The 27,476-nt window shown below is 37.0% G+C and overlaps 1 protein-coding gene across 3 annotated transcripts in view; it reads left to right on the forward strand.

The window, feature by feature from the left end:
* The window catches only part of GABRA4 (gamma-aminobutyric acid type A receptor subunit alpha4), a 256,407-nt gene that overhangs the window by 44,307 nt on the left and 184,624 nt on the right, over nucleotides 1–27,476 (forward strand). Inside the window, exon 9 of one of the 3 annotated variants that reach the window (XM_060012607.1) lies at nucleotides 19,199–26,549. The exons of the other annotated variants lie outside the window; for them this stretch is intronic. Coding sequence (XP_059868590.1) covers nucleotides 19,199–19,732 — 534 coding nt within the window. The 3' untranslated portion in view covers nucleotides 19,733–26,549. Of the gene's footprint in view, nucleotides 1–19,198; nucleotides 26,550–27,476 lie in introns of those variants that run through there. 3 annotated transcript variants of the gene reach the window in all.

Consider the following 27,476-nt stretch of genomic DNA (forward strand, 5'->3'; position numbering starts at 1 on the left):
AAGTGGAGTGGCGGTCTTATGGCTGTTTCAGATCAGCCAGCTGTGTTCATGGCCTAGGCCCCAGCTAGGTTCACTACTAGAACAATTTTAAAGGGTGCTGAGATGATAAAGACGTTAGCCAGAAGCCTCCTGATATACTGATGGTAGATGATAGATTAAGATAACAAGAACATATGTCTAAGTGGACTGTGTTACCCCTTGTAACAATTCGGTGCTACCATTTCCATAGATGCACTCCCCGTGCTGAGCAGATATACCTGTAATTCAGATCGGAAAATCCCAGTTATCCAGGTACCAAAAAGAACCAAAAAGCTAAATTAGGTAAAAGCACTTTTTGGTATACTGTATTGTGCCAACCTATATGAATATGCCACAATATATTTAGTTTCAGTGCAAAGCTAGTTTTTATGATACCCGAATGCTTCGAAAGCTGACAATGCATGAGTAAAAAGGGACTCTCTGTTAAGGACAAAAATTTAATCAGAAACTCATTCCAAAGTTTAATTTCAGTGTTCAGTTTTGGGGTTTTTTTTCAGTAATTCAGCAAGCTGACATTAAAAGTTGCTCCAGTCCTCTTTTTAGACTGATCATTTTAACTGTTCCCTCCCTAATTACTCCACCAAGCAGAGAGAAAGAGCCTGTGAAGCCTGGCTCCCAGGCTTTTTAAGAAATTAATGAATATTGCAAAAATTGTGTTGTGCCAGAAATTATTTTTCAAGACGGCTGCAATGAGAAACCCCACCCCCACCCCACCCCGCCACAGGCTATCCATCCCACATGCATTTCTTACAATGTATGGCGGACTCTTTGTTCCCTCACCCTAGAACCTGGGTGGACCTATGACCACAGTAGAAGTAGTGCTTTATGACTGTGAGGCTGGCGACTCAGGACTGCTGTCTTGGATCCAGTCACCATGCTATAAGGAAGCCCAGGCCACATACAGAGACCACAGGTAGGATATTCCGGCTGACAGTCCCAGCATCAATGGCCAGGCATATGAGGGAGGTGACTCCAGTACCAGCTGCTTTGACTGAAACCACATGAGAGACACGGAATGAATGAGAACTGCCTAGCTGAGTCCAGCCAACCTCCAAACCCACGAAAGATGGTGTTAAAATGATTGCCGTTGTTTAAGGCCATGATCACTTGGGGTGATTTGTTATGCATCACTAGATGGCTGGAAAACACATCTTTTAAGTCAGACATACTCAAGTCAAATACTGACTCTTCCTGCTGCTAATGAGATGATGTCAGCCAAGATCTCAAATTTCTCTAATTCTCTTTGTTCATCTTACAGATGTTTAATCTGGTATACTGCAGGTGCTCAATCAACATGAGTTTCCCCAATCTCCTCCCTCCCTCCCTCCCTGCTTCCTTCCTTCCTTCCTTCCATCTTTTCCTTTTTTGCTTGCTTACTCCTTTCCTCCCCTTCCTTCCCATGTAAATTCAATGGAGTGCAGCTGCTTTTGTGGTAGGCCATTTTAAACCGGAATATGTTAGTACCAGGTGTGGATTTAATTGGACCTTTACTTAGAATGCAAGCAGACAGAATTCAGGAGGCATTTTTTTTTTCTTTTTTTTTCTTTTTTGGTGAAAACTGCTGAATCACTTGTCCCAAAATCGCCATAAAATATGCTCAGACCTTCCACAGACAGTGTGTGTGGTGTGATCAAGTGCCTTGGGGGCGTGGGGTAAATACATTTTTAAAAAAGGAAATGTTTCCATCAGTTCACAGTGAACATTATCTGAATTCAGTTCAGGCGAAGAATATCTTAAAGAGCTAGATAAAGGGAATGAAGGCATGAGCAACATGTTATTTGTAGGAATGACATACATTATCTCCTTGGCAACTGCAGGGTGGCATGCAATTTGGCAATCTATGTTGTGTCATCTTGGATGCCTGGAAGTCACTGTTTCCTATGGAAACAAAGGAAAGAACAACATGAGAAAAAGAGTTCTGATTTTAGTATGCTGAGAAAGTATTTTAAAACCGAGGGGCCAGCAGCCTTTCACAACAGAACCAGAACTCAAAATGGCATTAAATTTTCATTTATTAATTCCACAGTGCTTTAGAATATGGATGAGATCCAGATTTGCTTTGGCCCTGCTGAGCTTTTTATTCATGCTTTGTGGTCAAATGATGACTCCAGACATTTTGTGTGGAACTTTCAATGCCCTGGGGTGTAGTAGGTCTTTCAGAAACATTAGGACGTCAGCTTACGCACGTTCATTTGTTTACTCATTCAACAAATATTTGTCTAGTGTCTAATTTGTGCCAGGCATTGTGCTGGGTTATTGAGGCTACATAGACCCTTTGCCTTATGTCTTAGCATCATCTTGTCACATCCGTGGGATATTGTGGTAGTTCTTTATTTGAAGTGAATCAATAATTTAGAAAACATTCATTTAGCCCCGGCCTGGAGAGCCTATTATATTGGAGCCAAGGGATAGCAGAAATGAACCACATGGCTGCGTGATATTTGATGGGGCACAGAACAGTTCTCATCATGGCTTTTCTTTGGTCAGTGATTTTGTTGAATTTTCCTAGGTACAGTCAGCTTGTTTTCATCGCCAGCTTCCAAGTGAATGGCTCCAAAACATTTATGATAACGACTCATGCTCAATATAATTTCATTTGGTAGGTAATTTGATGAAAATGAATGTCTTAAATGAAGGAAATTCAGACTGCAATATAGCTGGCTAGAGTCTAAAAGTTTCCACCTTGATGAAATTCAAAGAAGTATCAACATTATCGGATGCTGCAAAGGCAGCCCACATGGTTGCAGTGGGACCGCTTGATCACAGTAGGAGAATGAAACAGCTGGTGAGGTGAGATTAAAGCATGACCTCGGTGTTGCCAGTGTTACCAATGGGCTCCTGGGAATTCTTCCACAGTAGTGCTGGAGATAAGGACTTGAGATTCACTGTGGAATAGAAGCCTGGATTCAAGAGTCAGTTCTTTCCAAGGATGATCTTGCCTTTCATTAATCTGTTTAGTGTCTCCAATGCATGGCCTTTCTTGCTTATTCTACATCCACTCCCAACCTCATCACAGCAGAAGCTGAGGCATTTATCCACGTTTCTGAGACCTGCAAAAGAATGACTGAAATAGACAGTTAATGTCCACCAAAGAGCCTCACAAAAAAGCCTTCTAGACTGACTATTCTAAATAGTGATTTCAGGTGTTCTAGCTCTGAGGAGTCGAAGCCATATGGCTGATTTTATCATTTCAGTATTAAAATTAACGATCAGATTTCATTTCCTGGATTTTTCCTCCCTAGGGTCTTATTTTACTATGTCCTCTCTAAGAGCAATATTTTAGCTTAGAATTTTCTTGGGTTTGTGGATATATTCATGGAAGATTTAAATAGCATTGCAGCTGTACAGAAAAGCTGTTCTAGTGTGTGCTTTGAAAATCAGCTTTTCAATAACTGATAGCTTTAGAACTGTGATTGAGAGGAAAAATCCAGTCCTTGTTAAACAAGCTATTTCAGCCACTGGCTCCATGTTTCAAGCAGTTTGAAGGAAGAGTGGCTTACAACCTCATCACTTTGCTCCCAGAGAGGCAGGTTGGTGCCCATGGGCCTCATGCATTTCCTGTGTGGCAGCAGAGGGCACGAAGAAGGTGGGGCTAGATCTGGGAGGTGACTCTCTTTTGCTCCATAACGATCACTCAGCCATACTTTTAAACAGGCAAATGCATGAAATGGGAGAGGAAAGACATTTAATTCTGGTTATCAGTTAATATTCCAGGATTGACTCATTAAACAGTCCATTAGCTACTGTAGTGGCCCAGGAAGTATAATCTGGATAGAATAAATGACTGTCATCTGGTTTTCAAGTGGATTTAAATGGACTGCTTTTAGCTATATAGCTTTGCCAACTACTTATCTCTAGGGACACATTGTGTGAGACTCATTTTTGCTGTTTTGAGTGTATAGGAGTGAATGATTTTGTTGTTGATTTATTTCAATACAGTTTACTCATCACTTATTTAAATATTATTTAGTCATTGGACTTATTTTGATTGTATGCTGCTTAGTTTGTGGTACTGTGCTGGTCAGTGGGGAGAGGAAACTGGTAAGGCAGTGTTGCAGCCCTAAAGAAACTCACAGTTGGGAGGGGCACTCACGCAGCGTGCTGGATGTTAGGCTAGGAAGAAGCAAAGGATACTGTGTGAAGATGTCACAGTCCAGATTAGCGTCTCTGTGGTGGGAGATTCTGATGAGGGTGGAGGGGCTGTCAGGTTAAACTTCTCAGAGGAAGCGATGGCTAAGTACTATTTCAGAAAACGCAAAAGGGAGGCAAAGGTGATAGAGGAAAGGGAGTGAGTGAGAAGAGGATGTGACAAGACCCTGAAGCAAGACAATACAGCTCATCCTTGTAGGGCTAAATGAAGACATCCTGGCTAGAACCCAGGTGTTTTAATTGGGTTTCCCCCAAAGCAGACTTTGTTGCAAGGATTTGTGTGCAAGCAATTTATATTTGAACTGATCCCAAGATCACTGTGAGGAAGGTGAGATGGCAAGGAAGACAATCCAATAAAGTGTTACTAATGAGCAGATTTACCACTGTGTGCTCATCGCGCCAGAGGCTCTCTCAGAATACGTGTGGAACCCACCTCAGAATCGTCCCGTTGGGTGGTAGAGAAGTTGAGGTACTTATTTATCAGCTCTTATCTCTTGTTGATTATGTTTATTCAGGAGATGTTAACTTTCTTCTACTTCTGGTCAAACCCTCTCTCCCATTCCAGTCAAGCTCCTGTAGACAGAGCTCCCCTTAGGGGAGAAAAAGCTGGTAAGACACAGCCTGTCTGGAGTGATGTCTGTCTGGGTAAACCAAATGAATACAGACCAGGCACTCATAGCATATTGCTACACTAGGGTACCCAGAGTGGTTAAGAGGAGGGTTCGGGAGTAAAGGGGAGATGTAGCTGGACTGGAAGGCAGGATCCAAGTCATGTAGAGTGTTACGTCATGTAGGTGTGTGTATGTTTAGAAAAACAATAGCATGCCAGCTGAAAGACTTTAAACAAGGAAGTGGCATTATTGATGTTACATTGTATAAATATTGTTTTACACATAATAGAAGAGAGAGTAGAGAGAGGGAATGTTCATAAGGATATGAGGTCTGAGAACTTTAATAGCCTCTGAGTAGCTAAGTGAGATTATGTTGAATGCCTTTCCATGGCTTTGAAGAAAAATAGGAAGATTGGAAAAATACTGAGGAACCTGGATGGAAAAGAATAAGGCAGAAGGAGGCAAGAATCATTGAAGTTTTGTGGCTTGCAAAGCTAACTGGAGCATGTGCTAGCCTGTAAGATCTAGCATGTTTGTTTGGATAAATGTACGGGGTTCATTGGATATGAATAAATTTGTACGTAGATTTGACTTTGGTCAAAAGGGTTCCTTAAGGTTAAGAATTTGGGGCTTTCCCTCCACCTTTTTTTAAAACTAATCTATTTATTTATTTATTTTTGGCTGCGTTGGGTCTTTGTTGCTGCACGCGGGCCTTCTCTAGCTGTGGCGAGCAGGGGCTACTCTGCCTTGCGGTGTGCAGGCTTCTCATTGCGGTGGCTTCTCTTGTTGCGGAGCATGGGCTCTAGGCGCATGGGGTTAAGTGGTGGTGGCTCACGGGCTTAGTTGCTCTGCAGCATGTGGGATCGTCCCGGACCAGGGATCAAACCCGTGTCCCCTCCAATGGCAGGTGGATTCTTAAGCACTGCGCCACCAGGGAAGCCTTCCCCTACTTTTGTATCACCAGAGCCAAGAACAGTGCCTGACATACAAATAGGCACTCAATAAATATTTGTTGACTAATCGAATGAATGAATGAATTAAAAGTTTGTTATGCCCCTAGTACATGTCCTGCTGGAGAGATGGGTCTCCAGGTTGGAGAAAAATTTGGGAAGCAGACATTGATTTTATGATATTGATATAAAGATGGTAATCTAAGCCACTGGACAGATTTATTTATTTACCTGAAGACTGAAAAAACTGAGATGTCTGAGAGTTGAACCCTGTGGAAAGGTGACAATTTAGGATTGGGTAGAGGAAGAGCATTCCATACTGGAGACTGAGAAGGGTAAGGGGAACATACCTAGATTATGGAATTTATAGGACCAATTTAAAGAAGGAAGAAGTGATAAGCAGTGTTAGATGCTGCCAGGACAGTATATAAGACACAGATTTTAAAAAGTGTCTACTGGATTAATCCACAAAGAGTTCCAAGGGAAAGATGGGAAGGGAAATAAAATAACAATGGGTTGAAAAGTAAACGACAGGTGAAGAAGTGGAAACATTAAGTGTAGACAATTTTTCCCTAAACTGGCAGTGATAGAAAGAGTGGTAGCTGGAAGGGGTCAAAGGTTAAGGAGTTGTGGGACTTGATATTTTCATTTCCTTCTTTGTAATATGGGAAAAGTTTTGGTATGTTATATGTTGAGAAAGTGCAAATATTTTTTAAATTGCTAACATGATTAAGTAGAACAATATCCACAGGATTATTGATTTTATGCTCTCTTCAAATATCTACCAGCCTAGAAGGAAACCTCTTAAATGGGAATCCTCAATTATCTCTTCCTACAGTTGGCAGATTTGGGCAAGTTGGGTTTTAGCTAGTTCTTAGCATTGCTGCAAGGAGTGGAGCTAATTATTTTCACCTAGGAATAGAAAGTAAGATGAATTTTGAAGAGAGCACAAAATGTAAGGTTCCCACACATTCCCAGCATTTTCTGAGGTGGATAGTTACAGTATTAATTTAACACTTAGTTCTGTTGAAAAAATACAATGAATAACTGAGTATAGAAATAATGGAAACTTCTATTCTAATATTTTATTTCACAGGGACTATCTACATTTTTGTCTTAGACTATGGATAACAATATCAAAATAATATTGAACAAGTATCGATCACTTACTGTGCTTCAGGTAGGGTGTTAAGCACTTTATGAATACTAATTCATCAATAACTCAGTAGTTATCATTATTATCCTCATTTTACCCAGGAGAAATACGTAGCACAGAGAGGCTAAATAACTTTCCCAAGACCACACAGCTAGGATTTAGCAGAGGCCAAGGCTTGAATCTACCTGATTTTAGAACCTATGGTTCTGACACTGGTTTTTAACTATCAGTATACTGCCAATAAGGATGAAAATGGAGACAGATATTTGGTAGCTTTTGGTTTTAGGATTCATTTTATTGGTGTCTACAGAGGGCACATTTCTCTTCCTGCCTACCAGATACTTGTGTCTTAGTTTCTGGCCTGCTTGGCTGAAGTGGTTACATTGGTGATATACATTAATGTGCTGATGAGCCATTTGCCATAAATTGCAACTCAGCTACTGGTTTAATTCCTGCTAAATTTGCAATCTGCCTTTACTGAAGTGCAAAATTTCCTTTCTTGTTATAAAGTGGTAGAACATGCAAAAGAGTCTAATACCTTATTTTCTAGCTCAAGTAAAATTATCTAGGCTCAGAGAGAGTTTTAAAATTTTCACTTTGGAGGAACAGCTGTTTCAGCATGAGAGCCTTATTAAATGTCGAATGGTTTTGCTAATGCCTCGTTGGAAACTACAGCTGACAGCATGACACCTACTCCTCAGGACAAGTCAAATGATTTCCTGGAGAAAATCAAAATGGCTTCAGCTGTTTAGGGGGTTGTCTGTTTGACAACTGGTGTGGTAGAATATCAGTTTCTTCTGCTGACTTAATATGTTGTTTTACTACGGATGGAGATTTGTAATGAATTGTGTTAACAGGATAATTCAACATAGGCTTTATGACCAATTGACTGTGCTTCCACTTGTAAAGACTAGGGAACGGGATTGATTTTTAAAATATAAGAGCATGCACAAAAGGTGCTTAATGAGTACTTTTCTGCTACATACACATGTGTACACACATTAACTTTATACATAATTGGGCGCATGCATTGCTGAACTTCATTAACTTCAATTATTTGTAGATACTTACATGTTTGAAGAATCATTTTCAAGTCAGAAACTAGAGCTAGTGCTTATGTTGATATCTTCCCTGGGTTACAATTAAAGTTGAAATTGCAGTTTCCTATGCATGGTGGGGGAGCGTTTTAGTTTTTCCATATATTTGAGTAGTAATTTTGTAAACATCTTTTGAAAATTCTATATTCAAAATTAAGGGGAAGTCTGCGGAAGGAAGTTGGGGCACAGCTTCCCTCTTGTAGAAAAACTTCATAAAAATGTGTTTATCATATAGAAGATGAATTTTTTTTTTTTTTTTTTTTTTTTTTTGCGGTACGCGGGCCTCTCACTGTTGTGGCCTCTCCCGTTGCGGAGCACAGGCTCCGGACGCGCGGGCTCAGTGGCCATGGCTCACGGGCCCAGCCGCTCTGCGGCATGTGGGATCTTCCCGGACTCGGGGCACGAACCCGTGTCCCCTGCATCGGCAGGCGGACTCTCAACCAGTGCGCCAGGGAAGCCCAAGATGCATATTTTGAGTGGTGATGCTGGTTCATTTTTCAAACAACCTGAAGAGAAGCTTTCTCCAATTAAAAAAGAAACTTTGCACAGCTAGATTGCATTTGTGGTTAAGATAAAATTTTCTGTAAAATAAATCATCTAAATGTGGACCTATTTATAAATATTTATTTAGGCCTGAATGTAGAAGTTATATGGGATACAAAGTTATATCCATAAGCACATTATGATAACTAAGCACCAAAGAAATTGAACGAATATCAAGAAAAACAGGCGCAAGAACAGTTCATAAAAACTCTACAATTTTTACAGATACTGGAAAGGAAGGATTAATCAGAGGAAGATTTTTCATGGGGTAACATGGATCAAACAGTAGTACAGTATTTACCTTATAATAGAAACTAAATAAATGTAACTAAAATCCAAATCTGAAAAACCAAGCTGTTCATAAATGTCACTTAATCTGGTTTGGGTTGTGTGGACATTTTTCAGGTAAATTCTTTTTTGCTTTCTTTGAATCCCATTAGTGTAGCTTTTTAGCATAGCAAATTAACATATTTGCTGTCGTAAGGAGCTTCCTGAGTGGCTAAAATTGTTAGTTTGGGATGCAAATCATGACTCGAACCCATTTTAACTGTCTGACCTTAGGAGAAGTACCCAACTTTCTTAGGCTTCAGTGTCCTCATTGGAAAAATGAGAATATTAATACTATTTCCTGGGTGGTTGTAGATGGTGTGTGAGGTTATTTGTGAAAACCATGTAGTGTAGTGCTTGGTCCATAGTGAGTGCTCAATGCATTGTAGAGATATCGATAAAGATTAAAGATTTCTGTCTGGCAAGTGCTAATATCAGATGTTAATTATTTAGAGTAGCCCCTGCATGGGAAGCATTGCCTTAACAGTCTATTTCAAAAAAATGTAAAAGAAAAGGAAGATTTTAGAACATCCTCAAGGTATCTCAAATTTTAATTGACAAGGAAAGTTATTGGTCTTCTTTATCCTTGTACCACTGAGGGAAATCTTTGAAAATTGTTCCCCTACCACGAGGCACTTTGTTCCCTTTCCCCACAGTCCCTCTTCCTCCTTACTTATCCCTGAAGTTCAGCTTATGTGTCACTTTCACAAAGAGGCTCTCCCAGCAATCAGGCTATGCCATGTACTCCCTAATTTAAAAAAAGTTTCCTTGATAGCGTTTATCGTTTGTTATAACTTTTTAATAATTCCTGGAAGAAATTGCAAGGCCTATACTTTTTCACCTCTGTAATTCCCAGTTTCAACAAAGCAATTTGAAAAATTGGACACTCAATACATATTGTTGAATGAATGAAAGAATTGGGTAAATCATTACCTTTCATAAGTCCTTCATTGCTTTTGAGCTTAAACGTGGATCTTCTGTTACTCACTTCCAGCAAGAGATGAAGCATGGGACTTGAGCCTTTTTTCCTAAAAATAAATCTATTAAAGCTATCATGAATGTTTAGATCCAGTAGGTAAACATTATCTAATATTTCAAAGACATTCAGCCCCCTTTAGGTAAGATGCGTAGTTCATCAGAGACTTCCTTACACAGCACAGCTATGATTTTACAAAATGACTTGGATGATAATTCTTGAGCTTTGGAATTTTCCCCCCGAGCAGAAGTATAACGAAGATCTGGCCTTGATAAATTATTCCTTTTTAGACATTGCCCCTGTTGCCTTTGCTGATGCAGATAAAATTATGACTCAGACTCCTTGCTACGCCAGCCTCCTATAGGGTTGGCAGGGATCTGAATTTTTCTGGTTGGCTATTTATTATAGCACAGTTTCATTATGATCAAGTCATATCAAGTCTATATTAAGAAAAAAAACATTGTCCAAATGTTTTCTAAGTTCAACTATAATTTTCTGAATATTTTAAGGCTGAAACAAATCATTTCCAAAGGATGATTGCTTTAAAAAATGAATTTATTTGGACACCCAAGTTAGGAATTCAGAAACGTCGTAAGATTTCTTTTGCAATATTTTATCAGATATCTACTTATATTACCCCTACTTTTAAGGATTTAAAAAATATTCTTAATATAAAATGTGAACAGAAGTTATAAATTGTTATTAATGACATTTTTCCAATATTTAAACAAACGCATGCTCTGAAATCCACAACACATGTACACACACTGTGACATAAAAGTCATAATCTGCAAGGGAGGCAAAAATATTTAGGGAAAAAATATTGGGTAGTTAAAGAAGGATCTGGAGCTAAGTCCAAATTAGAAGGTTAAATGAAAATCCCAGTTAACTGAAGTCCTCTGATTTGGGTGAAGAAAAGCTGAAAGGAACTCAAGAGGTATCCTGGGAGAACTTATATGCAGGCAACTTGGACAGTTTAGAAAGATGATGTAGATGCCCCCTGGTGGATATATGGAAGTGTTTTCATTTACCAAGGACAAGTAAAAATATTACAAAGAAATCAATGCTTAATTCCTGTCAAAAGCATCTCAGTTTCTCTACGTGTCTAGTATCTTAACTCTGCCTAGGATTTGGGGTTATCAGTAAAGGATACTGGAGAAGAGAGAACAGACTAGAAACAAAGAAAATATCTGAGAAGAGAAAGCTGCAAGTTTGTTTAGGTTTTATTTTTTTCCTATGAGAGGGTTAACATTCACTATTTAAAACTCTTAAGATAATTGTCTCTTAAGTTTAAATTTATTAAAGTTAGATGATTGTCTTAGTCTCCTCAGGCTGCCGCAGTCAAATTACATAGATTGGATGGCTTAAATAACAGAAATGTATTTTCTCATAATTCTAAGGGCTAGAAAATCCAAGATCAGGGTTCTGGCAAGTTTGGTTTCTGGTGAGAGCTCTCTTTCTGGCTTGCAGACTGCTGCCTTCTTGCTGTGTCCTCATATGACACAGAGAAAAAACTCTCTGGCGTCTCTTCCTCTGTTATAAGGACACTAGTTCTATCTAATCAGAGCTCCGTTCTTATGACCTCATTTAATCATACTTCCTTAAAGATCTTATCTCCAGTATAGTACCCTCCCTCAAAAGGGGACACAATTCAGTCCATAGCAATAATGAAAACCTCTTAATGTTTTTTTAACCTTCTTTGACATTTGCTGCCTTGTACTATCCCCAGTCTGGTGTCCTTCATTGTCCCATTTCCTACTTCCAATTTAAATGCGGAAGAAAGTCCTTTTGGCTGCTGTAATTGAACTAAGAGATAAAGTAAAAAGAGTGCCAGACCAATAATGCCAGACCAATATATCCACAGATACAATTCTTTTTAACATTCCATTACATTTAGAAAGTGGGCCAGCCAAACTGAGTTGCTGAAGTTCTAATTGTGAACCAGTGTTCTGTGTATGTCTTTTCATAGCATCTTGAGGTGTGAACATCATCCTGTAGGTTGGATTACAACAGTTCCTCCGGTCTTTGCTGTTTCCCTGATGCCAGTTTCTAGACTTCACTGATAGGTGGAAAGTTCCGGAAAGAGATCAGTGATGTGTTACGTTAATACAATGAGATGCCTTTTTTAGACAACCCACATCTCTTCTGGACATTGAAATACCTGTGGCTGTAGGTTATTTCCTCCGTGTAGCTTTGACATATGGTTGTGGCAGCTGGGTAGTTAAAAGCATGTGAGCTGGGTGCCGGGTGCAGAAGAACCGCTCACTAAAAATTAACCATTGTTGTTGCTGTTGCTTTTTTCCTAGATGAGCTTTCTATGTTTGTCTCACGCCACCAGTTATAGGATTTACTCTAGTGTTAATCCTTACCTTTACAATGTCTAAAATGTATTTTAATTTTGTTAATTGAATTTTATATTTCCTTGTGTTTATTCTTATTTTAGCCAGCAATGTTCTTTTCATGGCTGACTTCACCACAGACTGTCCTTTGCTTCAGTGGTCCTCTACCTTTCTGAGTATTCAAAACGGTGGCCTTATTTTTATAGAAAGATAGAAAAAATATTCTAAAATCTTGTCTATAATGATTTGTTCATGAGTGACATACTTTTTTATTTTGGAGGAAGGATCTTGTTATCTGCCTTCTGGTTATTTCTATATAATGTTCTTTTGATGCATATTATGTACTAAGCACCTTACAGGAGTTATCTTATTTATTCCTTATGAGGAGCTACTGTTATTACTCCTGTTTTAACAAGGACTTTGAGGTTTCAAGAGGTCAACCAACGTGTCAGATATCCCACAGCTAGTAAATGGCAAATTCAGTATTCGAGTCCAAGTCTATCTGATTTGACGGTCCACAATCCTAACTATTTAGCCAATGTTTCCCAACTTCTGATTCCTGATGACTGACAATAGCATAACTAATAATTAAGACTTCCTCCAAAAAGGCCCTGAGGCTGATCCCAGGTTATTCTTATAAACACTTGGTGTGACTGTAATGCTACTTGAGAGAGAGAAGATTCATCCAGCTCAGTGTTTGCATTTGGAGAAAGTGAGTGGAGTGTGCTTTGCCCTCTACCCTCTCCAGTGTTAATGTTGGTAGCGTTTGGTGAACATAGCTCCTGGAGCATTTCCAGGTAGCATTCTGGTCAAGTCCAAGTCTGCTTGATCAAGCTGAGAACTTCTGCTCTGACTGGTGAAGTCTCCGACAAAAAAATTTCCTCTCCTAGAGCCATGTATTTATACAAAGCCTTGGCAAATAAAAAGAAGCCCTAGGAATCACTATGAAGCAAAACTAACTACAGAATCGCATATCTTCAAGAAACCCTACTATTTTAAACTTTCAACTTCTAAATATGTGAAGACAAAATGAATGCGTTCTGTAAGACATTGTTCTCTGGTAATTCCAAATTGAAGACATAAATTTCTTATCCCAGTGCCAGATATTGAAAGTAATATTTCTATAGCTTATGGAAATCCAAATGTTGAATTAAAAGCTAACATTGGGAGGAAATGAAATACAGTAGAGAACTCGGCGTTTTCATTTCTACACTTTGTTGTTCAGTGTGTAATAATTGATGAAATATTTAGCATGTTTATTAGTAGGGGATGTTTTTCATTTCTATGTGGTAGCATCTTTTAAAAACACTACTGATGGTCCTCTGTAAATCATTACCTTGGGGTTTAGTTCCAGCTGCTCTACCATAGTTGTTTATTTCCTTATTAAATAAGATGTGTGGATAACCCCTGAAGCCCTGTCAGAACAGCCTTGAATAAATGTCTTTGCATTATTGGATTTTTTTTTTGGTATGTAAATCATTGATATTCTAGAAGATAAACCTGTTCATTATTAGCCTTGTTTGTTTTTAATTTAGAAGGGTGAAATTACATTTTATTAAACTTCATTAGCTTCTCAAGCAAGCAATATGAACGTAGCTTGCGTTCTGCAAACCTCGTCATAGTCACTTTATCTCACTGCTGCTAGAGTAATTAGTTGAGTTGAGTTTTCTCTTTGCAGTTGATAAGACTTCTTTAGAAATCGTGTCAGATCACAGTCATGACTGACGAATTACTTGGATTTGCTCCTGTTTGCCTGTTGCTGCTTTAATTTGTTGTTAATGTTTGAATCTATCACCTCGCATCTCTATCCCACCAGTTTCCCTTGCATCTGACTAACGTGACTAATGACAAAATGATTTCAAACTAAATCATCTTTTAAAATTCAAATTAAGCTTAGGTGCTTTTCTTGTTTGGAACCACTGTGTGTCTGCTGAATACTGATGGAGCCACTGTACACTCTGTGAAACATAACATCACTCTGACTGTCGCATTGGTTGTTCCAAAACTTGAAGGCTGTGTGAATATTATTCCCAGTGAGTCCCGTGCCAGGTAGCTCAGCAGATTTTTCAATCCTTTCATTGTTTGTCATCATGGAAAATAACAACTACTTTTTACATAGTAGACCTTGAGACATCAGTGTAAAATAACTTGATATCATTGGGCTGCCTGGCAGAGAACAAAGATTTAAGCCTCAAATCAGTCTAATTCTCTTTTCCACATATAGGTTATAATATTTAGAGTGTTGAGACTTCTTAGGCATTCTTAGTCATCCTTGGGATTGAGTCAGGATAACTTATATAATTTAGGTACTACCTGCGATATTCTAGAAATATGCCCATAAACAAAGAAATAGTAATCTGAAGGTCGGATAGAAAGTTTCTGACACTTTCTCTTTAATTTGAAAAAAGAATCTTGACTCTGTATTATATCCATTTCAGTGAAATTTATTAAAAAAATGAAGTAGGTGCCTGCTGTGTGCATTAGCCTGCGATGATTAATAAGATAGTTTTACGCTCTAGAAGTTCACTAATACTTTAAAACTGGGAATAAAAAGATTTGACCTTTGTTTTCAGATGTTAATCCTAGTGGCACACTTCATACTGCTCCCTCCATTTTCATAAAGTCTGGTGCTTCGTGGATTCTTTTTTCTGGCCACCTTAGACTGATCCTCTCTCTTTGACTTGGGATCACTGTTTTCTCCAGACGTATTCTTCAAGTCTATGCGTACATTTCTTTGATACTTGTAACTTGCGTAGCAGTGGATGTTGTCAGAATATAATTCTCAAACCATCAAAAACGTGAGTCATGTAAATATGGAATGAACCTGTATCAAAGTTTTATCTAACTCATTAATTAAGGAGTAATTAAATAGTAAAACGGTTCAAAATCTTTTTTGAGAAATGCCTATAAGTAGCCATTAAATTTTTTTCAAAAAAGGATACTAGAATGCGATTACCAGATTAGATACAGAAGTAGTTAATATCCTTCAGGGCATCAAAACCATAACCTTTGGGGCTCTTTTCTACTGAACAGGAATCTATAAGTTAATATGCAACTTCACAGTGTTTGGGGTCAAATCCAATATTAAACAGCAAACTCAAACTCAAGTATCTTCCCCTAGAGACTTAATAATCCTTGGGTGGACTTTTTAAACGATACTCCATACTGACATTGCAGGGACACGCTGTACTCCTTTCTGATTTCCAAGTCTTGCATAATTTTTTAACATATACTTGACTATTACAAATACTTGACTGACTCAACTATATAGGTGTAGTTTATCAAGTTCCTTAATGCCTCGTCCACACTTGTGCATCCAAAGGCTGTGCAACATGGCAGAGCACTCAGTAGGTCACTCACTCTATGACTTTCATCTACCATAACACTTCCGCTGTTATTCTCCTCTACCGTAAAATGAGAAACTGGAATAATGTGATCGCTAGAATCTCTCCTAGCTTTACAGTATGGTTATTCTTTAAGAATGGAATTATAAAGGGCAGAATATCTTGGTCCTTTAAAATAACATGGAATACACAATAGGGTCCCCTAATGGTCTTTGATGAATTCTGGGCAGACTAGCTCTCTAATTATCCTGGAATGTCTGAAAAACTTCCCCTGACAAGAGGTGTGGCAATAGCTCCTGTTAGGCCCTTGATTTAATTGGTCTATATACGTTGTCTAGTGCCACACTAATGCTGCATAACAAAACAACTACAAAAAAAAATTTGTTTTCAAGTCTGAGTCAACTGGGAAGTTCTGTTGATCTTGATTAGGCTTGGCTCAGCAGTTCATCATTTCTGAGCTGGGACAAACACAGGTGTCTAGTGGTCAGCTATCTATTGGGCGATGTTGGATAGCCTCACTAGGATGACTGGCTCTGCTCCAAAGGATCTCTCCAGCAGGCTAGCCCAAGCTTGTTCTTGTGGTGTTGGTGGCAGTGTTTTGAGAAAGAGTGGAAGCAAGCAAGGACTCGTAAAGCTAAGACTCAGAAATAACTCACCCCCACTTCCACCACATCCAGTTGGCCAAAGAAAGTCATAGGAAGTCTGTGGGGAAATAGAGTCCATTTCTTGATGGGAGGAGAAGGGGAAATTCATTTTACAAGGGGCATTAATATGGAGAGGGAGGACAGATTGGTGCCATGTTTGTATTCAATCAGCCATATTAGAACATCATTCACAGTTGGGATTTCAGGATGTTCCAGGAGGATTCTGATCTGGAGGGAAGGAAGACAGGGTCCTATAAGTGTTCTTGTGCTTCCTTCTGGGGTGCAGTTAAGTCACTTAGAGTTAGTTTCATCTGTTAAGGTCTTACTTTTAAAATTCAGTAGGCAGGATTAGAGCAGTCTTAGGGGGTAATTATTCCATATTACTGAGGCAGGGCCCTTCTGAGGACTTTACCAAATGCTACATGAATGTTGAGATTTTCCATTATGTCTGGTGGGAAAATGCACTATTCCTGGCTTGGTATGTGCTAGGTACCGTTTCTTCTAATCCTTTCAGGTGGTTCTTTTTGCCTTGGGTAGTTACACTCAAAAATGGATCTGTGCTTAGCAAAATTCTCAGTGGGGACTCTTCAGATTTTTTGGACTTTTCTTTTTGGCATCACCTTCTCTGGTACCTTTTCCTGTGAACTCTAGCCACCTTGATTTCCTCACCTTCTCAGCTTCATCTCCTCAATTTAGGTAGTCTGTCAGATTGTTCCTGGATTCTCCTTTCCCGCTCTACAGCATGCAAGCTCAAGTTCTTTTCTTCTCTCTCAATGATTGTGTCCTATGTTGTCTAATGTCCAGTGTCTTCAGAAACAGTTGGTTTACAAATGTTTTTGGTTTTTTTGTTATTTCGTGCAGGAGAGTAAATTCAGTCCCTGTTACTCCATTTTGGCCAGAAGTAGAAATCTCCACTTCTTAGAATTTAGTCTGAGGGAAAATATGAGTTTCTAAAGATTATGGGCAACCCAACTTTTGGTGGAAGAGGGCAATATGCAAATATCAGACTATATTTGAAAATATATATTTCTCTCCTGCTTATCCAGTTGGTCATTTATTACTCCCTTCCCTTCTCTTCTTGGTATATTTAGCATTTTGCCACGGTTGACCCATCATTCTGTTTTACTTTTTGTATATTTTTGATTGTGTCGTGTGTGGGTGTGCATTTTATCTTCCTAGTGATATTGTAAACTCTTTAAATGTTGTGGATATTATCCTTCTTTATAATTTTCACCATGTGTATAACATTTTAGAATTAATTCTAATTAATTGATTATCCCTTTCTGTAAAGAGGGACTCAAAATCTGAGGATTAATTAGGTGGTGTTTACAATGTGCTTTGTAGAGGAAAAGTACAGGGTAAATAATGGTACCTTTAACTTTTAGGTGGATGTCAATTTTGGTTTCACTTGTCTCCACCTAAATTGGCTGCTGTATTTTAGACTACAGTTTCTCATGAGTTCAGCTGCAAACTGTTTAGATGAATACTTCAGGCTGACATGAAGAATACGTTCTAAACCTCTCAGAACCTGCTTTGGCTCTGCATGTTGTGAGGCTTTTTCTTCTTTCTCTACTCAGGGAACTTGAAGCCATAGTTCACGAGTATGTAAGATATGGATTGAACACTTTCAACCTGCTTGATAAGTGTAGTATTGAAAAGAGATTCTACTTATAGAATAAACACTTCTCTGTAAGGGAGTTTACAGTTAATTGTATATAATATTATCCATAAAATTCCTTGCAGACTGGCTCCTTTTAATCACCCACTTGTGAGCTGTTCTTCCTCTCTCTCTCCTCTACTTCTCCATCTCCTCACCCACCATTTATTTCATAAAATGGTGGGGGAAGAGGGTAGAAAAAGCAATTACAGTATACCCTTAATATAACTCAGAATAAACACAATTAAGGCGGAAAAATGGTTGCAAAAAATCATAGTTTCTTCTAAAGACAGACATGATTATTTTGGGAATCATTTGAGCAATTACTTTCCTTTATTAGTATGGACAGTCTATACGGTTGGCTATATGGTTATTTGTCATGCCTGTCAAAATATAAGAATTAATTTTAATACTGACCATCTGTATTCAAATGCAGTCTTGTTCTACAGATAAAATAATTTTATGGAAAATAGTGAATTCCATTTTTATTTAAATACTCTTTATTGGTAAATAGTTTGAACTCAGATATTTATGCAGTGATATGGTGATGCTGTTTATATGTATGATACAACATTTTATTTAAAAATGATTTTCCTTTTTTTCGGCTGCGCCACGCGGCATGTGGGATCTTAGTTCCTGACCAGGGATTGAACCCACACCCCCTGCATTGGAAGCATGGGGTCTTAACCACTGGACCGCCAGGGAAGTCCCAAAAATGATTTTCCTTTGTATTTGCATTACTAATTGTGGTGAAAAACTAAAATGCATGAGGATTTCTAGACTTTATATAATAATGTCTATGTAAGATTATGAAAATAATTCCCAGGGATTTGGAAATTAAAGATTTTGGAGCTTCTGTCATTTTTAAAGGAATGTTATACACATGGGGATGGTTATTATTGTTTTTATTCTGTGCCCAAAGTAGATATAGTTCTTCCTGTTTATAAAGCAAACATGTACAAAACTCACTGAAATGTATACAGCATATCAGAGAATATTATTTACAATAAAACTCAACAAAGAAGTTGTACAGCTATCATCATGAATTCTTAAAGTCAAATCAAGTATAACTCTAGCTTATAGTCCTAAAAGCCTAACCTTTCTATAGATTTAAATTCTAATAATTTATAAGAATGGATAATATTTTGAAATAGCAGATGTTTGATTCAGAGTTTCACATATATATATATATGTCCTTTTTTAGTTAGGTATTTTTAAGCTTTTACATCAAGTTGAGTGACTGTAGCATATTAATAAAGGTTTATTTTATGAAAACAGCTAATTTGTAACTCTTTGACCCATTTAAAGTTTGTATAACTCTACATAAAATTACATAGCCAATATAATTTTTAATATACCTTTTCAGAACTCAAATGCCAATCTGAACATGAGAAAAAGAGCCAATGCCTTGGTTCACTCTGAATCTGATGTTGGCAACAGAACTGAGGTGGGAAACCATTCGAGCAAGTCTTCCACGGTTGTTCAAGGATCTTCTGAAGCCACACCACAGTCTTACTTAGCTTCCAGTCCAAACCCATTCAGCCATGCAAATGCAGCTGAAACTATATCCGCCGCAAGAGCAATTCCACCTGCTTCTCCTTCTCCACCTAGTAGAACTGGGTACGTGCCCCGAAAAGTTCCAGTTGGATCTGCTTCTACCCAGCATGTGTTTGGATCAAGACTGGAGCGAATTAAGACCACAGTTAATAGCATAGGGGCTTCTGGGAAGTTGTCAGCCACTACTGCTCCCTCGGCTCCACCACCTTCTGGATCTGGCACAAGTAAAATAGACAAATATGCCCGCATTCTCTTTCCAGTAACATTTGGGGCTTTTAATATGGTCTATTGGGTTGTTTACTTATCTAAGGACACTATGGAGAAATCAGAAAGTCTAATGTAATTTTGTTGCTATAATAATTTCCTAAAAGATGATGAACTTCATGCAGAATGTCTTTTTAAATGTTTTTAAAGATAAACAGTTGTTCTTCACTAAAATAAAAATTCCATGTAAGTTTTCCATTTAAAAAATTCAAGCCAGTCATTGGGAGAGTTAATTAATTCCTCAGTGAAGGGAAAGTGAGCCATCTTTCATTTCAGAAAGATGATTTAAATAGAATCAATTCAACATTCAAATTAGACAGGATACAGACCATCCTGGAAAGTTGGGACAAGAAAAATAGGGCTATTAGAGATCCATGGTGCATATTTATGCATTGAAATTTGAAAACAGACTATGACATTTTCTAATACACACTATGAATATCAACCAGCCACCCTAAATTTCCCAGTGGCACTGCCCTTAATCAGAATTATCGGATATGATATGCGGTGACCTTTGGAGATCCTCTTAGTATCTTCAAGAAAAGGACTTTCCCTGTTAAATGAAACATTTTTAAAAGGAAAATGGAACACAACAAATACTGACCAATAGAGTGAAACCTCTGCTGCAACAAAGACAGAGACCAGGGAAAATGTGTTCCCTGCATGTTGGCCAAACAGGACTTAACAGTTGACTTGAAAATTTGCGCTTTGAGCCAAAGCTTAACTTATTGTATGAATTCCTTTTGATAATAGTTCATTCAGTTATGTATTCTTTCAACATAGAGTTATTCAGAGCCTACCACGGTCCAGGCACTATGCTAGACACTGTCTCTCTAGATAAGCTTATTCACCTTTACCTGCAATGTTACTCAAATAGTAGAACAGTCAATGCATGCTAATGAACCATCAACTAGCAGCAGACACTGCATTCTTTAATGGAGGAAATTTATTTAGAGTCTGATGACATATTCAAAATATTTGTTTCTCCTATATTGATAGAGGATAACAAGTGTATTCTTCATAGAGCCACTTTTGAGATTAGTACACATTAGCACAACTTCAGCAATTGACTTCAGAGTATAACGAAAATGTGGTGCAGATTGTTCTCTAAGTGAAAAGCACTGTGTACCTCAAAGTAGAAATCTGGGCACTGTAAGACCTTATAGATTACCTGTCTCAAATTCGATCAGAATCACAGAATATAATTTGATCAGAATCACAGAATCATCAGAATTAGGAATCCAGTACAAGGCTTTTTAGATGCTTTTCCCAACATAGATCTATATCAACTGGTGAAATGCTAAGCTTCTAGGGAGTTTTTGTGTCCATAGTTCTGTATTTCTGGGCAGTTCTGTGTTTATTTTGGAGGGGGGAGTTTTTGTATAGTTTCATAATGAAGGTGAGTATTTTAAAAGAACAGCAAAGGCCTGGAGTAAAGAAAAAAAATTATAGCCAGGGCGTAGAATACTGCTGACTCTGTTATGCAATTTATCAGGATTTTCATGAGCTGATTTTTCTTTTTCATTAGGTAGGCTTAACAACTTAATTGAATTTCTTGCAGCAGTCCTAGGCCACTAAATCTGGGTCTAGTTTTTTACTGTGTTACTTCCAAGATTTTTCTTCTGTACTTCTCTCTTCCTGATCTGGGGTAGGTGAATGAATGTGTTCTGGGTGTTTGGGGAACATTTTGGTAGAAATGGCCACCTTGCAAACAGGATCTCTTATTTTTTAGAAAAGAAATGATATTAATTAATTGGCATTAGTTTTTTAGTTGTTGCATTGCCTTGGAATGGTTGTATATGAGACCTGTAAAATGTGCAGACGCCAAATATTAATTGTGGGTCATATCTGAGAATTCCTTCTTGGCTATGTCTCTAGGTATTTCTTAGAATCATCAATAATTTTAAGGCTGAAGAATACTTTAGAAATCATCCAATCCAAACCCCTCATTTACAAATTGATGCCAGTAATATGAAGCCCAGTAAAATTTGTATATATGTATATATTTAATAAAAAGTACTTATACAAAAAAGCTGATAATAAATTATTTCATGAATGTGAGTAGATTTCTAGCCTTGAGGACAATGTTTGAAATTGTGGTTGGAAGCTATGACTGGTCTTTATTCCAAAAAAATGACCTTATTTCTTTGGTAAGGAATATACTCCTTGCTTGTCTGTTAGCCTATTCTTAAGAAATAGTTCATTGGCTTCCTTTTTTAAAAAGAAATTCTTCTGTAAATTTTTACAGATTTTTAAAGGGATAAAAATAAATGATTTTAGATTTGTAGATCAGTGATACAGGTGGATTCACAGTTTTTTCCTTACCTTTGTATTAGAAAAAGATTTTAAAATAAATCAGGTGGCCAAACAAAGAGAAAGGACAAAACTTAACCAGGGATTCTTAATTGGAAGAATAAATTGACCAGTATGTTTACTCATTCGTATGAAAAGAAATTATTTCAATTGCACACAGCGTTAGTAATAAAAACGCATAGTTTGCTTTCCTTAACTCAATTCCATCAAATGAATTCAAAACTAAATTTTTTATTTTGGGCACCATTTCTATCTTTTCAATAACTCAGAGCTGCGTTAAATGGAACACTTTTGTGAAGAACCAGTCACTTTTCACTATGAGAAAATGTCACAAGAGTCATTATTAGAGCCTAAATCCTGGCAATTTGTGAAGAAGAATGGCTGAGAATGATACCTTTGTATGTCTCTATCTTTTTTTTTTTTTTTTTTGCGGTATGCGGGCCTCTCACTGTTGTGGCCTCTCCCGTTGAGGAGCACAGGCTCCGGACGCGCAGGCTCAGCGGCCATGGCTCACGGGCCCGGCCGCTTCGCGGCATGTGGTATCTTCCCAGACCAGGACACGAACCCGTGTCCCCTGCATCACCAGGCGGACTCTCAACCACTGCGCCACCAGGAAAGCCCATGTATATCTCTATCTTTTAAAGATGAAATTCAGAATTGTTTTCTTTAGTACCAGGATCTATATTCTAGCTTTCAATTCCAAGTTGGCCACTAACTGCTACATAATAACTTCTGGTTTCCTTCAGGCATGACTAGGGATGATAATATATTTACATGATTAATCCACAGTTGAAAATGACTTGCATTTGTGTATATACAGAGCATTTGAATAATGTGTACTTTAAATTGGACCTCACAAATCTTGAATTCAAGTCGGCAGAGAGTAGAGTCACCCTTTTTCACAGATGGACATGAATCATAGAGAAGTTAGTGACAAGGATAAAAGCACCGAGCTGGAATGAACTTTGAAAGGTCATTTTTCAATCATTTAAAAAAATCAAAATTTATGCAAAAATTGATGAGGAACAAAATACCCAAATTTTAAAAAAATATGGGATCAGTATTAATAATTTTTCCTTTTGCATCAGGCTCTAATATTACTTGGCATGGCATTGGTATGGATGGTGGAAAAAAAGGATGCATGTAATTTTATGACTGTTGATGTGGAGCAAAAAGAGTGGTGGCAGGGAAGGCTCCACAGAGATATTAACTGAATTTTGTAGAATGACTGGGAGTTCTTGCCCCTCTGCCTACTCCCACAAGCAACAAAAGCACATTTGTACCACCATCTGAAGCTTGAAAAGAGTTACATATTTGGAACTTCAAGGGGAACTCTTACTAAAAATAGTTCAAGGTATTGGGAGGGAAGGTGAAAGTGGGAAGTGAGAGTTGCTTATGTTGGAAAGACCTGCTGGGGTGGATTAGAGAGAGTTTTGTGTAAATTACCTAAGAGATTAGATGTGATCCTGGATTAGTGGCAATTTATTAAAAATCTTTCAGGATAATAAGATGAAAATGAACATGCTATGCTTCTGTTTTAGAGAAATCATTTGATTGCTGTATGAGCTATGGAATGGAGGGCCATGAATCTTGAGGTAGTACAAAAATTGGGATGTCTAACTTTTCTTTTCCCTCTCAATTAATCTTTGCCTTCTAATTCTTTTTTTAATCCCAGTGACTTCATTGTCATTTGTAAAAATGCTATGAGATTGTTAAAAATAAAGATAGGTATTGCAGAAAATTAAAAAGAGTCTCAAAATCCCACCATGGAGAAATTGTTAATATTTCATGAGTATCGTGCCAGATACTTTTGTATAGATGTTTGTTTTGAAAAGCAGACTGATTGATTAAAAGACAGAATTTTGTAAATTTAGGAGCCAAATATGCCATATATGAATGCTGTTAAATAATTTTAAAGCATTAAATTTACCTTTGTCTAAATTTAAGATAAAAATATAAGGGTAAAACTTAAGAAATTATTGAAATTTTTATAGTGTTTAATCAAAGCAGAAGATTTGATGGACACCATGTCTTTATATCCCAGATTTCAGTCTTTATTTCAGGAATTATTTTTTTCCTATTATGTGTCTAAATGATTTTTTTCAGAATGTTCTTTTGTTTCCATATCTCCTTATAGTATTCTCTACAATCACTTTTATGTTTTTAAACTTGTTGTCAACTTTTGTCAGCCATAACCCAAGTGAGTTTTCAGTTGTGTTTACTCTGTTTTGTAACCTCTAAAATAATTTTCATCTTCATAATGGGCTTCTTCTTTTCCCTTGCTTTCTTGGTCTGTGCCACTTCATTTTTTCATTTCTTTCTGCTTGTTTTTATAATCTCTTCATTCAGATATCTCTTCTTTGAGCTTCTCACTCTCTTAATGAGATCATGTCTATAATTTATTTGAGACTACAGAGAAATATTTATAAAAATTTTTCCTCTGTTTCGTGAAAAAAATTTTTTCCCTGGTTTGAACTTCATCTGCTTTTCCATTGTGTTTTTGTCCTTTGCCTATGTTCCAGGCTGGTTTCTTTCTATTAATCACTGAATGAAGCCAGCTATTTACTGAACTATAGTGTGGGAAGTGATGGGAGAGTGAATCAGATCAGCCCACAGCAGCTATTTAAATTTCAGGTTTCAAGCCCACCTCCCCAAATCTGTTTTATCTTCTGCCCAGGGACCATGTTATTTCTCTGTTGTTGACATCTGGGTGGTCTATGTGGCTCACGGTGTAGAACTCTCGGTTTTACTTTCTCTGCGTTGTTAGTGCTTTAATGGTTATTGCCACTTCTTCCAACTTTCCCACTGTAAAGCCAGTAATCCGTATCATCCAGCAGGCTGTTTCACAGCTATCAAGTAGAGTCCACTGGCAATTTTTTCTTTACCCCCATATTCTACCATTTGGGAATAAATAACTGGAAACCTATGCTTTTCTCTTGCCTTTTCATACTCCATGTCATGGTGGCTTCAGTCTTCGGAGGACATCTCAGGACCCTAACACTCAGTAAGATCTATATCCTATCAGGATATGTATGCCAGTCAATATTCTTTCTCCTGTTAGTGCAAATGTCTCTTCATTTGAAAGCTATTTATTATAGTTTATGGTCAATTACTTGTAATTACAGATATGGTTTTCATTTTTCTTCCCAATTTTTCATTATTATGCTATTTTTGGAGGGATTTCATAGCAGAGGAGTGAATTATAAATGCTTTTATTTCACCCTTCTAAATTGAATTCATCTGTCATTTTTATTTCCATTAGATCGAGGTTGACCAGATTATCTTTTGCTGATATCTTTTACTAACAACGAGAGCTATGTGGTTTTTCCCTTCTGCTTATCAGGTGTCATTGGAATCAGGTATTAAAACTGGATTATATCTGTGATAATACAATTGATAGAAAGGACTCCCCGTTGGGGAAGGAAAAGAAACTATAATAATAGAAAATAAAGATTTAATATTATTGCAGTTAACCTTTGGCTGACATATTCTCAGCCATTTGTATCTGTGAATGGTAGTCTGCATTCCATCTTTGCAGGTGTTTGCTGATATAATGGAGCATATTTGTTGTCATTTTACTATTATGTATACTGTTTCCTAGTTCAAACATACAGTAAATCCGGGCTTTCATTTTTCAAGATACATACAAATTATTGTTGGTTGATGAGGTAAGGCTTTATGATTTTACCAAGTTTCACTGTAAATTGAATCAAAATCCAAAGTTTTCATGCAAAGCCATGCTCTATGTTACACGACATTGAATGGCCATAGTAAATAAGAGGTTACATTTTCCCCTGGTTTATCCTTAATGATGAAAACTTAACAATTTTCTGCTAAAAATGTTGAAAACTGAAGAGGGAATATAGTATTCTGTTCGGATTTTCAAGTGGAATATTTCACAAACCAAGGAATAAAATCTTATCTGCTTGACCTCTGAATAATTTTAAGTTGTTTGCTTCATTGTACAATTGAAAATATTCCTTATCATGAAAGTAAAGAATAATAATTATACATATTTTATTATATCATAAAACCTAATTTTGTCATCCTTTGAGCTTCATTATTCTTGCTCAATCAGAAAGCAGATAATAAAGTATGATATTTAAACAGTTCAAAATTTGGTAAGAGATACAGGTGTTTTGATTTCATGGGGATACAGTTTTCTTACAAATTACACATTTCTGGGGCTTATAGCAATCACGTTTGCCTCCCTGAAATTGATGATTTTATTCTATGTAAGAGTATTATAAATTATAATGAGGTAAATTATAATGAGGAGCACATAGTCATTATGATTTTGTTTTGGCAGATTTATTTTGAAAGTAGGGATATTATCAAATGTTGGTTTAGTATTTTTAAATAATTCATCAGAAAGTGATTTTTTTAATTCTATCTCTTTAAGCAAACTTCCCTTCTCAAAGTTAAACTTATGGTGGTAATGAACTTCCTTTGCTTCTTAGAAACAAAATTTATACCTGAGCATAGCATAGGAAATAATTCAGGTTTCAACTTCTGCTGGAGAAGGAGTATTTAAGGTAATAAGGATTAAAATTTCCATAAAATTTGATCACAGATACTTATATTTTAAGGTACATATATTGGAGCTAAACTCTGGAATCACTAAAATACAAACATTGTATCCATCTAATGCAATTTTTCAATTTCAATTTAAAACAATAAACATAAATATCTTTGGAATATTTGGGGAGCTTAAGAACTTCTTTTTCTGCATATAAATATCCTTCCTTTAGATTGGTCGCAGTATTGTTTCTGACATAATATTTCACGTTTGAAGCTCTGTTTTTACTTACCTTTAATTCCCCGCATGACCAATACCATCATCTAGGTTGTAGTTTTGCAAAATTCTCATGGTTGGGAAATTTCTTTGTGGGTGACGTGGATGAAGAAAATTTCTAAGGCCCATGAGATCTAATGTGACACAATAAAAGCCTTTATGTGGTTTTGATTAACTAAAAGGGTATCAATTGTGTGTGTACTATATATATATATATATATATATATATATATATATATATATATATACACACAAAATTTCTTTTCTGATGAGTCAAAATGAATAAAGTATAGATATCTATGACTTAATCCTAACTTGTGAAACCAAAGTTCTGAGAAACTGAAGAATGCTAACTTATAAAAATCTGTGAGCTTATGTTTTAAAATATCTAGCTCAGAATATTAGTGTAATTATTTTGATGAGATGAAGCACTTCGAACATTTCTGATGGTCTTTAATGAAAATTTTGTGTTTTTTTAAAAATATTTTATAATGTACCATGAAACATTTTTAATGTAACCTTTCTTGTTCTAAAACAATGGTTTTCTGAAGAAAAATTCAGCTTTTTGATTTATATCTTTTAAAAAGAGAACATACCTGAGAGAAAAAAAGTTGACCACAGATTTTCCACAACATACACACGTTTGTGTATGATGCACACCAATAAATTACATAGTGTAAGTAGTTTCCTTTTTTGTTGTTCACTTTTATGATAT

Source organism: Delphinus delphis, chromosome 5 (assembly GCF_949987515.2).
Source record: "Delphinus delphis chromosome 5, mDelDel1.2, whole genome shotgun sequence".
NCBI classification, from domain to species: domain Eukaryota; kingdom Metazoa; phylum Chordata; class Mammalia; order Artiodactyla; family Delphinidae; genus Delphinus; species Delphinus delphis.